The 16,955-nt window shown below is 43.6% G+C and overlaps 1 protein-coding gene across 2 annotated transcripts; it reads left to right on the top strand.

Moving 5' to 3' along the window:
* Positions 1-5,932: 5,932 nt before the first annotated feature.
* On the top strand, positions 5,933-13,471 carry LOC132355400 (translational activator of cytochrome c oxidase 1). 2 transcript variants are annotated; one of them, XM_059907722.1, is made up of 5 exons: positions 5,933-6,476; positions 6,784-6,887; positions 8,564-8,691; positions 9,186-9,363; positions 9,699-13,471. In XM_059907722.1, the coding sequence occupies exons 1-5, from the start codon at positions 6,197-6,199 to the stop codon at positions 9,897-9,899; spliced, it is 891 nt and encodes a 296-aa protein (XP_059763705.1). In that variant the 5' UTR covers positions 5,933-6,196; the 3' UTR covers positions 9,900-13,471. The 2 variants fall into 2 exon arrangements, with proteins under 2 accessions (XP_059763705.1, XP_059763704.1); XM_059907721.1 differs by having other exon boundaries at positions 5,938-6,476; positions 6,781-6,887.
* The last annotated feature ends 3,484 nt before the right edge of the window (positions 13,472-16,955 follow it).

The raw sequence follows: 16,955 nt of genomic DNA, 5'->3' as shown, positions 1-16,955 counted from the left end.
TGGAGAAATGTCTATTTAGGTCTTCTGCCCATTTTTTGATTGGGTTGTTTGTTTTTTTAATGTTGAGCTGCATGAGCTGTTTATATATTTTGGAGATTAATCCTTTGTCCGTTGATTCGTTTGCAAATATTTTCTCCCATTCTGAGCATTGTCTTTTCGTCTTGTTTGTAGTTTCCTTTGCTGTGCAAAAGCCTTTAAGTTTCATTAGGTCCCATTTGTTTATTTTTGTTTTTATTTCGCTTTCTCTAGGAGGTGGGTCAAAAAGGATCTTGCTGTGACTTATGTCATAGAGTGTTCTGCCTATGTTTTCCTCTAAAGAGTTCTATAGCGTCTGGCCTTACATTTAGGTCTTTAATCCATTTTGAGTTTATTTTTGTATATGGTGTTAGGGAGTGTTCTAATTTCATTCTTTTACATGTAGCTGTCCAGTTTTCCCAGCACCACTTATTGAAGAGGCTGTCTTTTCTCCATTGTATATTCTTGCCTCCTTTATCAAAAATAAGGTGACCATATGTGCGTGGGTTTTATCTCTGGGCTTTCTATCGTGTTCCATTGATCTATATTTCTGTTTTTGTGCCAGTACCATACTGTCTTGATGACTGTAGCTTTATAGTGTATGAACTGGGTTTTGAAGGCTGAGTTGGAGTTTTCTAGGAGTAAAGAAAGACATTTAAGGCAGAGAGAACATCTATGTATAAATCTATAGAGGCAAGAAGAATATGGTTCTATTCAGAGAATGATAAGGTGATGTGGGGTTTTGTATGGGGAGTGGTGGGAAGTGGGTCTAGAGAGGAGAGCAGGAGCAGGTGGTCTTGTGCTTTGTAGAAAGTTTAGACCTTACTCCTGTACGAGACTTTGGAAAATTTACACAGAGGGAAGTCATGCTCAGTTCTGCATTTTAGGAGGCAGTGAAGAAAATGCCTCTGAGTGGGGGTGAGACAAGGAGTCACCTCACCTATTAAAATAGTCAACATAAGAAAAAGCAAAAGCCTGAACTAAGGCAGGAGCAGCAGGGAAGGAGAGGGCAGGGCACAACTGAAGAGATTTAAGGGACAGACTAATCAGGATTCAGTAATCTATTGGCTGTGAAGGCTGACCAAGAAATGATAACTCCCACGTCCCCTGGGTGAGGACATCTGGCTCTGATGGCTGACTAGAATTTCCAAGTCCAAGCTGGTTTCCCGAGCCTGTACCCCAATGTGATAGGATGGAGGAGTTCTATCCCACTGCTATTCAAATGCTGTTAGTCCTTGATGAATTCTCCCTCTGTTTATTTTTATTTTCATTCTGTGCTCTTGTTGAGCCATTTCAAGGGAAAAGAAGAAAGAAATTTTGATTGGTTCAGTGAGCCAGTATTTAGTAAGTGCTTTCCACTTTAGTCACGTCATTCAACCTAACTGCAAGGAATGTATTTTTCCTGTGTGCCTAGGAAGAGGAAATAAAGTAATGTCTCCACCACACCATGAAATTAGCAAGAGTATCTGGAATAGTAACGAGTGTGGTTCTATTCATTGAGAGCCGTTAGTACTAGACGACACCTGTTCAAACCTAGTAGAATGATGCCTTCAGCCAGTCTTTAGAATCCAAGGTTCATTGTAAGTTAAAAATTTCAGGGACTTCCCTTGTGGTGCAGTGGTTGAGAATCCGCCTGCCAATGCAGGGGGCACGGGTTCGAGCCCTGGTCCTGGTAGATCCCTCATGCCGTGGAGCAACTAAGCCCCTGTGCCTAAACTACTGAGCCTGTGCTCTAGAACCCGTGCTCTGCAACAAGAGAAGCCACTGCAATGAGAAGCCCGCGCACTGCAATGAAGAGTAGCCCCTGCTCACAGCAACTAGAGAAAACCCGTGCGCAGCAGCGAGACCCAAAGCAGCCAAAAAAAACAACAACAAAAAATTTCAATGATCTTGACAGCCAGGTCTCTAGAGACGGTTCAGTCACCTATGAATTCATTTTGAGACATGAATATTAGCTCAGACTGAGAAAGTAAAAATCTGCCCTGCCATTCATCACAGATAAACGGACACAGATAAAACCAGCTGCAAAGTTAACAGGAAACAATATTTCTCCCAAGCACACACTGCAACTTATCAGATAATAATTCCCTTCTCTGGGTGACTTTTAAAAATTCACTAAGAAACTGTTCTCTAAAATCAGACTGGGAATTCCCTGGTGGTCCAGCGATGAGTCAATGCTTCCACTGCAGGGTTCAATCCCTGGTCGAGGAACTAAGATCCCGCGTGCCACGTGGTGTGGCCAAAAATAAATAAATAAATAAAATAAAATCACAGACTGTTGGAAAGTTTCCTGTTTGAAATTATGTCAGTGAGAATGAAGTCTTACAGTCTTGCTTGGAGAATCTAAGTTGCTTTGACAGAAAAGCAGCCTTGATGTCCAACCCAGGTGTAGAACTTCAGAGCAGGGCTTTCTGAACACAACATTCCACATTTAACATTGTAGTTTTCAAGGAAATTGAACCTTGGGCCCACTTTGCAGTCCAGAGCTGATGTTGACCCTCTTTTCATACAGCTCTGTATTCCTCTGAGTATATCAAACTCTGTTTCATTGAAATTTCACCTAACCTCCACTCATTCCCGTAATTCTATAATAGCGATCTTTTCCTTTAGTGAGACACTCCACCATCCCTCTGGTGTGCAGTTTGCCTTGTTGCAGTGAGTTGATAGCCTGACATTGTTGGACTACAGGTTTGCCCAGGTAGGTTTAGGCTGATTGGACCAGGACTATCTCAAACTTTGTTTTGGCCTCTACTCTTATTCATAATTATAAATTTCCTTCATTTGCTTTTTGCTACTTGAAGTAACATTTATGTTAAGCTATATTCTTATTTATTATTGTTATTTTTAATTTGTTTTTTTTTTTTTTTTAATTTTTGGCTGTGTTGGGTCTTCATTGCTGCGCGCGGGCTTTCTCTAGCTGCGGCGAGTCGGGGCTACTCTTCGTTGCGGTGCGCGGGCTTCTCATCGCGGTGGCTTCTCTTGTTATGGAGCACGGGCTCTAGGCACGTGGGCTTCAGTAGTTGTGGCACGTGGGCTCAGTAGTTGTGGCTCGCCGGCTTAGTTGCTCCGCAGCATGTGGGATTTTCCCTGACCAGGGCTCGAACCCCTCTCCCCTGCATTGGCAGGCAGATTCTTAACCACTGCGCCACCAGGGAAGCCCCTAAGCTATATTTTTAAATTACAAAAAGTAATACTCTATATGAACAGCTAGCAAGCACATGAAAAGATGATCAACATCATTAGTCATTTGGGAAATAGAAATCAAAACCACAATGAGAAAAAACAAACAAACAAAACCACAATGAAATACCACTTCATACACACTAGGATGACAACAGCTAGAGTCAAAAAGAGATGATAACAAGTTTTGGCAAGGATGTGGAGAAATTGGAACCCTCACACATTACTGGTAGGGGTGTAAACAATGCAACCATTTTGGAAAACACTGGCAGTTCCTCAAAAGATCAAATAGAGTTACTGTATGACTCACCAATTCCACTCCTAGGCATATACCCAAGAGAAATGAAACTATATGTCTACGCAAAAACCTGTATGTGAACGTTCATGACAGCATTATTCAGAATGGTCAAAAGGTGGAAAAAACCCAAATGTCCATCGACTGATGAATGGATAAATAAAAAGTGGTATATTCATGCAATGGAACATTAGTTAACAACATGGATGAACCCTGAAAACATTATGCTAAATGAAAGAAGCCAGTTGAAAGAACCACATACTGTATGATTCCATTCATATGAAATGTCCAGAATAGGTAAACCCATAGAGACAGAAGTAAATTGGTGGTTGCCTAGGACTGGGGGAACTGGGGAAAATGGGGAGTAACTGCTAATGGGTACTTCCTTTTGCGAGTGATGAAAATGTAAAATTTTGGTGATGGCTGCACAAATCTGAATATACTAAAAAACACTGTACACTTTAAACTAGTGATTTGTATGATATTTAAATTACATGTCAGTAAAGTTTTTGTTAAAAAAAAAAAAAAAAGCTGTACTGGGCACAGGAGTACAGTCCTGCTCTCAAAGAATTTAATATCATGGCAGAGACAAACATTTTGATATTAAAAAAGTAAGTGTTAAGGTACAGACATGTATGAAGGGTTATGTGAACACACAGAATAGGGCATCTGAACCCAAACGGAGAATTTGGAGATGTTTTCCTCTGGTGGGAAATGATGCCTGAGCTGAATATTGAAGGAAGAACAAAAATTAGCCAGAAGTGAGGTAGAACAGCAAAGACACAGGTTTGTGCTTAATACAAGAATTGGGAGAAGCAGTAGGAGCAATCTGTTGTTTCTACATAATCTGCAAAGTACAAGGAGGAGAGTGCCCAGCCCAAGTAGTTTCGATAATAAAAAATAATAAATTAACAATTCATAAGTGCACTATTAGTTACAGCTAAAAACTCAAAGAAGGACTCTTAGGACGGCTTTAACCAAGGAGGGGACAGCTGAACTGGGTCTTGAAGCATGATGAAGATTTTATCACCGAGACAGTGAAGTTCACTCCAAGCAGATAGGGGCAAAGAGGTGATAAAGAACTTGTATTCAGAGTACAGTGAGTATAATTCCCTCCAACTGGACTGTAGTGTCAGGACATGAGACCAGAAAAATGAGTACATCTGAGATTAGGAAGGTTCTTACATAATAATAACTAAAAAATAACATAAAACCTATGCCTGTGTATTTTATCCGTTATCCCATTTAATCATAGCAAGGCCATTCTACAGGTAAGAAAACTGAAATATAGGAAAGTAAAGGAACTTGCCCAAGGTTACACTAGTAAGTGTAACAACCGGGGTTTGAACCCACCAGTTCAGACCAGAGGCCACAAACTTAACCTGCTCTCTATCTAACACACCAAGTTTTTGGATTTAATCTCACCAACATGGGGAGCCACTGGAAAGTTGTTCACAGTTGCTTTGTTTCTTCTATACCTTCTCCTCCTAATGCCATCGGTTTTCTCTTCTGGGAGAGCAGAGGGAAAATGCAGAGGGGAATTAGGCTCCAGGAAATTCTTCTGATCATTCTCCCCCTCCAGGATGGCAAGCGTCTCTTGCATTTAGGGACTTCATCACTATGATCGCTGCTGCTATTTACATAAGATTTTATTACTTTAAAGCTCCAAGAGCTTTTTTCAACCCTCTTTTTTTTTTTTTTTTTTTTTTTTTTAAGTTTTTTGTTTTTTTTTTTTGTTTGTTTTTAAATGCACTTTTTTTTTTTTTTTTAAAGAAATTCACGTTCTTTTATTTATTTATTTATTTATGACTGTGTTGAGTCTTCGTTTGTGTGCGAGGGCTTTCTCTAGTTGCAGCAAGTGGGGACCACTCTTCATCGCGGTGCGCGGGCCTCTCACCATCGCGGCCTCTCTTGTTACGGAGCACAGGCTCCAGACGCGCAGGCTCAGTAATTGTGGCTCACGGGCCCAGTTGCTCCGTGGCATGTGGGATCTCCCCAGACCAGGGCTCGAACCCGTGTCCCCTGCATTGGCAGGCAGATTCTCAACCACTGTGCCACCAGGGAAGCCCCTCAACCCTCTTATGTTGGTAAAGCAAGTAGGAGCATCCTTATTCACAGATATCGAAGAGGAAGTTCAGAGAGACTAAATGATTGGATAAATCACGTCTCTGGGCGGCGATTTCCCTACCTTAAAGTGAAGTGATTGAACTACCTATTTCTTTGCAACAACAAAACATTTATCATTCTAGGCCTGCTTAGAATTGCGAAGTCATTCTGAAGCAAAATCAGTTTCATAACTCAGATATATCTCTACTAGATCATTGTGGGAAGTAAAAGTCCGGCGCTCCCCAGGCAACCAGGACGGATTGAGCACAGGGTTGCCCCACCTCCGCCCAGGCTCTGCGCAGCTGCAACGGAAAAGCAAGTACCACGCGACGGAACGGCTTTTGTGGGCGGTGGGGACGCGTTTTTGGAACGGACCGGGAAAAGGAAGTGTGCTACACCACTGAATGTAGCCACTCCCGGCTGCCGCGGGGAAGGTGCGGCGTACTTCGTGTTCCGGCTGCCCGGGGTGGGCCTGAGCCTTTGGCTCTCCAGTGACGGGTGGAGGAGGCTGCAGGCTCTGGACCTGCTTGTTTCGGTGGCGGACTCGGCGGACTGACCTCGGCCGCTGCTCTTGCTGACCTTGGCCCAGGGTCGGAGCCGATGGCGGCTTGGGCCGCTGTCACCTTGAGCAGGGCCGTTGCCCAGTGCTTGTGGGCGCGAGGCCCCGGCGTCCGGGTGGCTCTTCCGAGCTTCCCCCCGGCCTTCCAGCCTGAGCCCCCAGGCTGTAGCCCCTGTGGGGGCCGGACGCTGCACCTCACGGCAGAAGTCCTCGCCGGGCACAACAAGTGGTCCAAAGTCCGGCACATCAAGGGTCCCAAGGACACCGAAAGGAGTCGCATCTTCTCCAAGCTCAGTTTGAGCATTCGCCTAGCGGTTAAAGGTGAGAACTTGACGGTCACCCACCGGTGGTAGCCACTTGCCCTCACTATGCCCACGGCTTTGCTTGCCTCCTAGAGTTGGGCCAGGCCCACCCCGATCCTCGGCCTTTCATTCAGAGCGAATTGAAACCTTCTTTTCCAAAATACTTACCCAGATCTCATTCAAACACTGGATAAAGTGTCCTAAACGAACCGAGATCTAAGTGCTGACTTGTCGCTCTTTTGGCTGATGGGGGTAGGAGGCGGAAATCACTTTTTTCTCTCATGTCATAATGAGATATCTCTGCTTACTCTTTTCTATCTCAGAAGGAGGCCCCAACCCCGAGTTCAATAGCAACCTGGCCAGCATCTTAGAGGTGTGTCGCAGCAAGCACATGCCCAAGGCGACAATTGAGGCAGCACTGAAAATGGAGGTGTGTCCTCAGTTTAACTTTCTTGTTTTTTATTTATTTTTATATTTTTTATTTTTGGCTGTGTTGAGTCTTAGTTTCTGTGCGAGGGCTTTCTCTAGTTGCGGCGAGCGGGGGCCACTCTTCATCGTGGTGCGCGGGCCTCTCACTATCGCGGCCTCTCTTGTTGCGGAGCACGGGCTCCAGACGCCCAGGCTCAGTAGTTGTGGCTCACGGGCCTAGTTGCTCTGCGGCACGTGGGATTTTCCCAGACCAGGGCTCGAACCCGTGTCCCCTGCATTGGCAGGCAGATTCTCAACCACTGCGCCACCAGGGAAGCCCAACTTTCTTGTTTTTGATCACAGCCCCTACAGGGCACATGTCTGGAAGGCCACCACACACTCTTTAAATTATCAGAGAAGGGTAGTGATGTTGTTGACACCCTCAACCCAGAGCCTTCTGGTGACTCTTCTCTCGGCCATTGGTTATGGGAGCACAGTCAGGAATAGGATATATAGACAGTGTATAGAACTATATAGCCTAGGACTGCTGAGCTGAGTTTTGAGGAGATGGGGTAAAAAGAAGGGGCACAGTATAGGGAAAGCCCTGGTGTTAGTTTGAGGAAGGGTTTGTTTTTCTGATATTTATGCCTTAAAGGAGAAAAGCCAGTAGAAAGAGAGAGGGTGCAGATGATAGTGATAGTGGGAGGGGCTGGGATGTAGAGGCTAGGTGTGGGAATTGTCTTCAAGCCCAGCTGAGTGGACATCTCTTCTCTAGGACAAGCGGGAAGGATCTGAGGAAGTAGTAGTCATCTTAATTGCTAACAGTTATTGAGTGCTTATTCCAGGCCAAGTTCTTTGATAAGAACTTCGTATGCATTACCTCACTGAATCCTCAGAACAACCTTAAATGGAAACTGAGGCACTGAAAGATTAGGCGACTTGACCACGTCACACAGAAAATGACAGACTGGGAACCAGACAGACTCCAGAGCCTATGCCTAACCATCATACATACTGCCCTCCTGTCAGGTGTGGTACAGATAAGGCGGTGGAGGCAGAGGATTTTCCCCCACCTGGTGTCCTTAATTTCCTTTGTGAAAGAGGAAGGGAGAAGTCATCAGTTGAGAGTTCCTGGGAAGACGGCAGGGCAGGGTGATGGAGAGAGTGGTGAAGATCGGATGCATGGGCAAAGAATGAGCAGAGGCAGTGTGGGAGATCCAGATGAGATTGGTCATTAGAGTTTTTGATTGATTGTTTGAATTTTGAGGCTATGCTATTTGATAAGGCCCAGATGTGTCATTTCACGTGGCAGTACTCAGCAGCCCTGGGGTAGGAACACAGCTGGGTTTCACACGGGATAAGGTGTACGAGAATGAGTTTTAGTAGCAGCTATGGCGGGGTGGATGTGGGATTCAGCTGGGGAGGGACGGAAACAAAGCTGGGATACGGCAGATTGATTGTTCAGGGACAAGAGAAACAGACTGCCTTCCAAATAAGGGATAATACTTCCAATTATCTCAAAAGTTGGTCCCAAGGGCCTTCTCTCAGAGGGGAGGACAAAATTGAAGCCTTAACAGCCTAGGCTCCAGCCCAGGGAGCCCATCCCATGGAGTCAACTTTGTGGTGCCTGTGGTGCCTGGGCTGGCGTGTAGGAGGGAACTAGGAAACCGGAAAATGTGCTTATGTTGTTTATTGCAGAAAACCAAGGACATTTATTTGTTGTATGAGGGCCGAGGCCCTGGTGGCTCTTCTCTTCTCATTGAGGCGTTATCTAACAGTAGCTCCAAGTGCCACTCGGACATCAAACATATCCTGAACAAGAATGGGTAGGTGTGTGTCTGGGGAGAGTAGAAGGGTACAGAGTCTTTAGGTTCCGATTCTGTGCAGGGGAAGTCCTGTTGTTCCTGGTGGCGTTTCAAGTTTTACACACACTTCATCCTTAGCAGAATCCAAATGGGATCATTTATTCTCCCTTAATGTGTTCTGTACTGGGCAGGATCCAAAAGACTTGTTCATCAGGTGTAGAATGAGCTCTCTGTCCCATTATCCCATCTGTCTGTATAATGTCCAGGTCTTAAAATGTACAACCAGGAATGGAATCTTAATTGCACAGGAATTGATGAGCAAAGTCTTTGCATCCTCCAAACTCCAGACAGGGCAGAAAATAGAGGGTTGGGGATATGTTTGGATTATTCCCTTGCCCAGTGGTAGCTGCATCTGCCTCAGGAAGAGAGCTGCTCCATGTCTGTTTATACTCCAGGGGCTGGGTGGGAATGAGTGTCTGAAGGCATTCATTCTGGCCCATTTCCTTTCCTATTAGGGGAATGATGGCTGAAGGAGCTCGCCACTCCTTTGACAAAAAGGGGGTGATCGTGGTTGGAGTGGAGGACAAAGAGAAGAAAGCTGTGAATCTAGAGCGTGCCCTGGAGCTGGCAATAGAAGCAGGAGCTGAGGATGTCAAGGAAGCTGAAGATGAAGAGGAAACGAACATTTTTAAAGTGAGTATGAAGCCTTAGTGTTTGGTGGACTTCTGAGAGGCCCCTGATTGACACGTTGAGGCATGCTTCTGTCAGTCTCTTCTTTCCTGTGCCCGGGGTACAGGTGAGATAAAGAGCTCACATATTGCACAGACATTTACTAAGAGAATACCGGATAGGGCTTACTCTCTTGAGGACGATGAGAAGGATTCAGAACATTGAAAACTCTGTTTCTGCAGTGAAGACTTAAACCCAGTGATACATTAGAATAATTCCATTCAGATTTTGCAAACTTCTGTCCAGCTTTGTCCTGTTATCTCCTGGCTACTTACCTCCTGACTTTCCTTTGTTCCTAGTTTATTTGTGATGTCTCTTCACTGCATCAAGTGAGGAAGAAGCTGGACTCCCTGGGCCTGTGTTCTGTGTCCTGTATGCTAGAGTTCATCCCCAACACAAAGGTGCGGCTGGCTGACCCTGACCTGGAGCAGGCTGCCCATCTCATCCAGGCTCTTGGCAACCACGGTGACGTGATCCACGTCTATGACAACATTGAGTAGCCAGGCTGTACGTGCCCCCCGGCAGCCTATTCTGGAGCACAAGCTTCTGCAGCGTCCTCTGAGACTCAAGTAGGTCAGGGCGGTGGGTGTTCTAGCAGGTTAGGAAGCATAAGACCTGTAGTTTGTGGTCAGTGGAATCCCTGCACTTTTGTGAAGCCTCTTTGGCAGCTCTGCTGGTGTCTCAGTGCCCTCCCAGGTGAGTCCCTCCACATCCTTCTGGATGTAGAGTGAGGCCAGTCAGCTGGTCAGATTCTGATCTCAGGAAGTTGGCCCTTGTGGGGATGGTAGGTGCCCTGAGGGCCCATGTACTAGAAACTGCTCCTAAATAATAACAGTGATTGACTTGGGTTGCTGCACTGCTGTTGTATGACTCTTGAGTTTTCTGGGGTTTGTGTCCAGTTGCTGGGACCCTCTTGACTTCCTTTCAAGTCTATAGGCTTAGTTCCACTACTCCAATCCCAAGACTTTATTTTTTTGATTGACCATAGAAATGTAGCTCCCTCCAGGTACTTTGTGCTCTAGTGCTCATCTCATGGCTGAAACCTGCCATTCTTTCACGTAACCAATATTGATCAAACACCTACTGTGTACCAGGAACTGCACTTACAAGCTGTTCAATTGATGCCCTGCGTTAGATCCACTCTTAAGACATAGGACCTCAGGGGGAAGACATAGGATTGCTCTCTACTGGAGCTGTCCCAGGGCAATGTGAGGTGCTGTGCATGCATCCTTGTTCTCTTTATGTGGCCTCTGTACCCTTCTTCTGTCAGAGAGCTTAAGGCTCTAGCCCCGGAGGAGATCAAGTGCCAATGATAAGGGACTCCAGGCCCTGCTTTGCCTGGGTCCTCTGTGTTCTGAGATTGCTCGGAGTGGACCTGTCAGTGAGCTGCACTCAGGAAGGGCTATACCAAGCTGGTTTTGAAAGCTGCTTGATCCCCAGAATGCCCAACCCTGGCTCCTTTTCATCCCTGATGCCAGATGATGGGGCACTGGGAACTGGAAAGGAAATAAGAACAGAAAGAAGGCTGAGTCAGAAGCCTGGCCAGGTGGGAAATAGGGGCCTTGGTGCCTTTTGTTCCTGAGTCACTTCTGGGTTTAGAGAGACCAGGAGTGCCAGCCACCTGTGCTGGAGCCCATCAAGCGTGTCGGGCCTGGAGAGGCTTTTTGATCCTTATTATTCACCTTCTTGTAAGTTGTTTAAGCCAGTTCTGAGCTCAGAGTAATTTTCCTGAAGGACTCTTAGGTAAATGAGGATGGAAAAGAACTAAAACCAAATTGGCTATAAATGATAACTTCACCTTCTAGGAAAAACAGATTACTAATTCCATGATGACTTCAACAGCTGGAGAGTGAAGGCTAGAGGGAGGAAAACCAATGAAATAATCTGTTATCGTGCCAGAGCATACGCTGTTATACCTCATTTCATAATTTTGGTGCTACCTGGCATTCTTTAGTTTTTATAGGAGATAACTCATCTAAATATCTGAATAGCACATCATTAAAATAGGGCAATGTAAAGTTTAAATGCCACTTCCTAATTTATAAGATACTTTCATATTTTATTTATTTGATTTTCAAAACAAACCTATAAAATAGTCAGGCCAAGTATTTTATGCACAGATGATCTCTTACCAAGCAGGTGAGAACTACATCTCTATAAAATAAACCAAGGTCTATTGTAAATGTTGAATATAAATTAATTTGGAGGAATGTGGTCATTCTGATCTGAGAAATCTGTACTAAGGAAGCCTGCTCTAGAAGGGAACTTGGTTACTCATGTGAATAGTCCTCTAATCTAATAGATAGGGTTTGTTAATGTGAATTCTTTTTTTTTTTTTTTTTTTTTATTTATTTATTTATTTATGGCTGTGTTGGGTCTTCGTTTCTGTGCGAGGGCTTCCTCTAGTTGCGGCAAGTGGGGGCCACTCCTCATCGCGGCCTCTCTTGTTGCGGAGCAGCACAGGCTCCAAAATGTGAATTCTTGTGTAACCAGTTTTCTCGCATCAAGACATACTGAACAGCTCTGCACTGACCCCTGGCGGTGCCCTGCAGTCTTTCCTGCAGTTAGTATGGGAAAGGCAGAAATGAAAGCTTACTTGGACCTGCTCTGCCTCTAGATCTGGTAAAGAGACCCTTAGATATATAGGTTAAATAGTTAACTATTTAACTGAATAGTTAAGTAAAGAGGGTATGAGTTATTCTGCCACTAGAAATTATTTTTCAAAGAATATTTTGTGTCAGAGAAAATGTTTACAATATAATGTTAAGTGAAAAACAAAGATGCAAAACTATATGTATAGTATGATCCAAATTTTAAAATATATATCATACTTTATATATGAATTTTTAAAAAACGACTAGAAGGAAGTATACCAAAATATCAAAACTGGTTATCTCTGGGTGGTGATGTTATAATTGCGTTTTATTTTCAATAATCATGTCTTACTTTTATCAGGGAAGCATTTTTTTAAAAAGAAAACTAGTCACATTATTGTCCTGTTAGGGAGACAGCATGTGAGAGGGTGGGATTCAGGTGTACCTTAAAGTCAGAAGAATAGGATCTGGTCCTGGCTTGCCTTTGCCTTATCTTTGGTCACTGTCTTAGCAACACAAAACCATTTAAAGCCTTGAGCTGGCTCGGGCTCATTTTGAAGTTTCCTTTCAGTGGGATGGAAGTATCAGTGACAGGCTCTGTCCATAGCCTTGACTCTTACAAGAAGCGCTCGTGTGGTATGTAGCTGCCCCAGCTCTGCCAGGGGCCCCCGCTGAATCAGACAGGAACAATGAAAACTCTGCCTCTAGCCAACTACAGAAACTCAGTCGTGTGGTTGAGTTACTTTTTTTTTCTCTCGGAAATATATAGCACAGCTGTCAATAAAGCTTCACGCTCTAAGAGTCCTCAACTTTTGAATCCCTGGGGACTCCTCTGAAGACATTCTATGAAGAGAAAATAAACGAGCCATTGGGTCTCACAAAAGAGAGTGTCATGATAGATACTACACTCGTCTTGACTGAAATCACTTTCTCTCTTTATTCTATCCCCAGACAGTGATGGGATAGAAGTTTTTACTTTTTCCTCTTTTTATCTTTCTTTGGTTTGTGCCAAAAAGGTAACCTTTATTGTTTTTTAAAAAGTCAAACCTTATAGAAATATACAGCAAAAAAATAAAAGTCCCATCTAATCCTAACCTCCTAAAATAACAACCACCATTAACAGTCGGCTCTACTCCTTGGTATCAATCTGCTGGGGAACAAATTCTGACTCTGTCAGTTGCTAGCAACCTTGGGGAAGAACTTAACCTCTTTGTAATTATTTCTTCATCTATAAAATGAGGATAATAGCATCTATATCATAGAGTTGTTTTGAGAATTAAATAATATATGCTAAGCACTTAAAACAGTGCCTGGCAACAGTAAGTGTTCAGTGTATGTTGGCCTTTTTTCCCACTAAGTGTGAAAGAACATTTTTAAAAACTGAAATGTGATCACCCTGTGTATATCTGCTTTATAACCTGTCTCCTGCGCCCCCTCCCCCCAAATATATCCTGGATTCCTTTTGGCATTAGAATGGAGACGTCTGCTTCATTCTTTTTAGTAGCTACATAGTATTTTATTGTATTAATTAATGTGCCATAATTTATTTAACTAGTCTCTGTCAATGGACATTTGGGTTGTCTATCTTACAGAAGATGCTACGATGAACATTCTTTACCTTTGCTCTCTTGCAAAGTATTCTTTAGGATAAATTTATAGAAGTGGAATTTCAAAACGAAAAGCAATTTTTCTTTAGAAGTAAATGTCATATATAAAAATGTAAAGAAGATGTAAAAATCTTCTGTGTACATCACTCCTTAACAATGCGGATAAACTGGTTGAACTGGTAATCTGAATATATTCCACTTTACCTCTGAATTAAAAGAATTTTCATCAAATTAGGTGATAGGTTTTTTGGTTTGTTTTCTTTTTTACACCAAATTCATTGAGCTATCCCTTAAGGAAACTTATTCATTTGTATTTATTGTTCCCTGTCATGTGTCCTATGCTCTTGGAAGAAAAAAGGAAAATGTGCAGCTGGTGTGTGATTGGCTGCCTAATGAGTCTTGGGGTCAGGAGTGGCTCACGTGCTTAACCAGGAGCATCTACTCAGTGTAAAACTAGGGGAATAGACTTGAGAAGGCCTGGCCCAGTTGGGAGGCTTCACATGGGGAAAATGAAGAGTGAGGAGAGAGACAACATAGAGTAGATAAAATACATAGCTAAAAGGGCACACTTGTGGAAATTACATTCAATTACTAACACCCCCATTTGAAGTTCACTTATTTATTCAACAAATAATTGGTTTTTTTTTAAGAATTATATGTTGAACACTTTGACTGTTTTTAATAGCCAGTAGAGTGAAGCTTAATTAATTATATCTTGTGAATTCTGAGTTTTAAAAAAAATATATTTATTTAATTTATTTATTTGGTTGCGCTGGGTCTTAGTTGCGGCTCGCCGGCTCCTTCAGTTGAGGCATGTGAACTCTTAGTTGTGGCATGCATGTGGGATCTAGTTCCCTGACCAGGGATCAGACCCGGGCCCCTTGCATTGGGAGTACGGAGTCTTAACCACTGTGGCACCAGGCAAGTCCCAAATATTTGTTTTTTTGAATGTGCTATGAGAGATGCTAGGCCATCTTTTTTGAATGACACAGCCTCTGTCTTTATGCTTACTTTCTTAAAGGCAATTACAATAGTGTAAGATAAGTGCTTTGATGAAGAAAGTGCTAGGTGCTCTGGTACCCAGATTTAGGGGTTTCTGCCTGGAAAGGCTTCCTGAAGGGAGCAATGTTTAGGCTTAGTTCTTCCCTGAAAGAATGGGGGTGGGGCAAGAATGGAGGAGAGGAGTGTTCGAGACAGAGAAAATAGCACATGCAGGGGTTAGAGGCAAAAGAGAGTCATATTTGAGGAACTTCCGGTGGTTCTGTGTGGCCAGAACACAGAATTTGAATGATGGGGTTGTTGGAGCTGGGAAATGGAAAAACTTGTGGCTGGAAAAGGAACGGCCTGGGTCCTGAAGAGCCTTCTTAGCTATATTCAGGTATTCGACTTGTCCTAAGGGTGATGGGTAACTCTGAAGTTTTTAAGCAGAGCATGACAGGATCAGGTATCCATTTTAAAGGATCACCCTGTGATGGGAGTGATCTTGAGAGGCTGTTACACTAAGTAATCCAAGTGAGAGATTTTGGGGGTTGGAACTAGGATGGTGGAGCTGGGGCTGGGAGAGGAGTGGACAGATTGGAGACATGGTCAAGATTAGCTGTGGGGGAAGGGAAATGGAGAGGAAGAGCTCTCCAAGTTAGATAACTCAAAAGCATCCAACTCGGGGAACTGAAGATGGAGAGAGGATATAGAGAGCTATGGAGGAAAATGATCAGGTCAGTTTGGACCTGTAGAATTTGAGGTGCCTGTGGGATGCTCAGTGGGTGATGCCTGTGAAGTTCAGAAGAAAGCCCAGTACGGTAAATGCAGCATGGGAATGCTTGAGATGGCTGGTTAAGCAGCAGGCGACAGAAATGAAGCCCTCAAAGAAAGCAGTTGGTAGGAAAGTAGAAGAAAAATCAGAAGGCTCTTTTCAGCTAAAGACTTAATGTAGTTGTATTGCATGTGCTACTATGTACGAGGCACTGTTCTAAGTGCTGGTGATAGCGCAGTGAGCAGGACAAAATCCCTCTTCCTACATGGCTTATGTTCATTGTAGTTGGAGGAAAGACAATAAGTATATAATTTCAGGCACTATGAAGAAAAATAAGGCAGAATATGGAAATACAGAATGATGGAGGGGAGAGGGGCTATTTTGGATGGTGTGTTTAGGCGCTCTGAATAGTTGATATCTGAGCAGAGACCTGAATGAAATGCAAGAATTAGCTGTGGGAACATCTTAGGGAAGAGCATTCTAGGCAGAACAAATGGCAAATGCAAAGGTCCTGAGCTTGGTTCAAAGTGTGGTGAGGCCAGTGTGGCTGGAGCGATTGAGGGAGGAGGAGAGTTGAGGTAGGAGAGGATGGCTGGAGCCAGCTCCTGTTGGGCCTGGAAGATTCTATTCTAAGTGTGATGGGAAGCCATTGGAGGGTTGAGAGCAGGGGAGTGACATGATCTGAATTACATTTTACAAGGATCACTCTGGCTGCTGTGTGGAGAATCATTTGCTGGGTGGCCACAGAGGAAACAGGGAAACCAGTTAGGAGGCTAGGGCAGTTATACAGTAGAGAGGGTGGTGGCTTGCACTGGGGTGGAAGTGGTGAGAAGTAGTTGGATTCAGATACATTTTGAAAGGAGAGCTGAAAAGACTTGCTGGATGACTGGATATAGGGACGTTAGGGAAAGAGTAAAATCAAGGAAGACGCCTCCTAGGTTTGTATTTTAACAATTGGGAAAACAGAGGAGCAAGTTTTGTGGGGGAAGGGGGAAAGAATCAAGAGTTCAGTGTTAAAACACATTAAGTTGGAGTTGTGTTTTAGACATTCCAAGAGAAGCTGCTGAATGGACCTTTGAATACAGGCAAGTATTCCTAAATCTAGGAGTGGGTGCTACATTTCCACTGGCATAAATGTTTTTTTTTTTTAATATTTATTTCACAGCTCAATAAAATTAAGGGTCAGATCTGAGCCTCAGATTGGCAGATTGTGACCTCCAGCACTGGCCTATTACACACATTCTTAACAGGGTGATATCCCCAACAGGACGAAAAATGATTCTTACGAGGTGAAAAAAATCTTCAATAATATGATGGTATATGGGCTTCAAAGCTCAGCCCTACCTGACAAAATCTTATCCCTTAATATTTAATTTCTCACATTAAGGAGAATTTAAATTTAATTAAGTAATTAAAAATTTTCTCCTTGGGGGGTGATAATGAAAAAAACAGTTGAGAAATGTGCAAGAACATGGCCTTTGGGTGTCAGAAAGCCCTGATGTGGATCCTGGCTTTACCACTTGGACATGATACTTACCTTCTCTGAGCTTCACCTTCACCATTCAAACACCAGTACTACTACTTACCTCAAAGTTACTGAAA

This window comes from Balaenoptera ricei, chromosome 20 (assembly GCF_028023285.1).
Source record: "Balaenoptera ricei isolate mBalRic1 chromosome 20, mBalRic1.hap2, whole genome shotgun sequence".
Classification (NCBI taxonomy): domain Eukaryota; kingdom Metazoa; phylum Chordata; class Mammalia; order Artiodactyla; family Balaenopteridae; genus Balaenoptera; species Balaenoptera ricei.
This window is presented reverse-complemented; position numbering and strand designations above follow the sequence as displayed.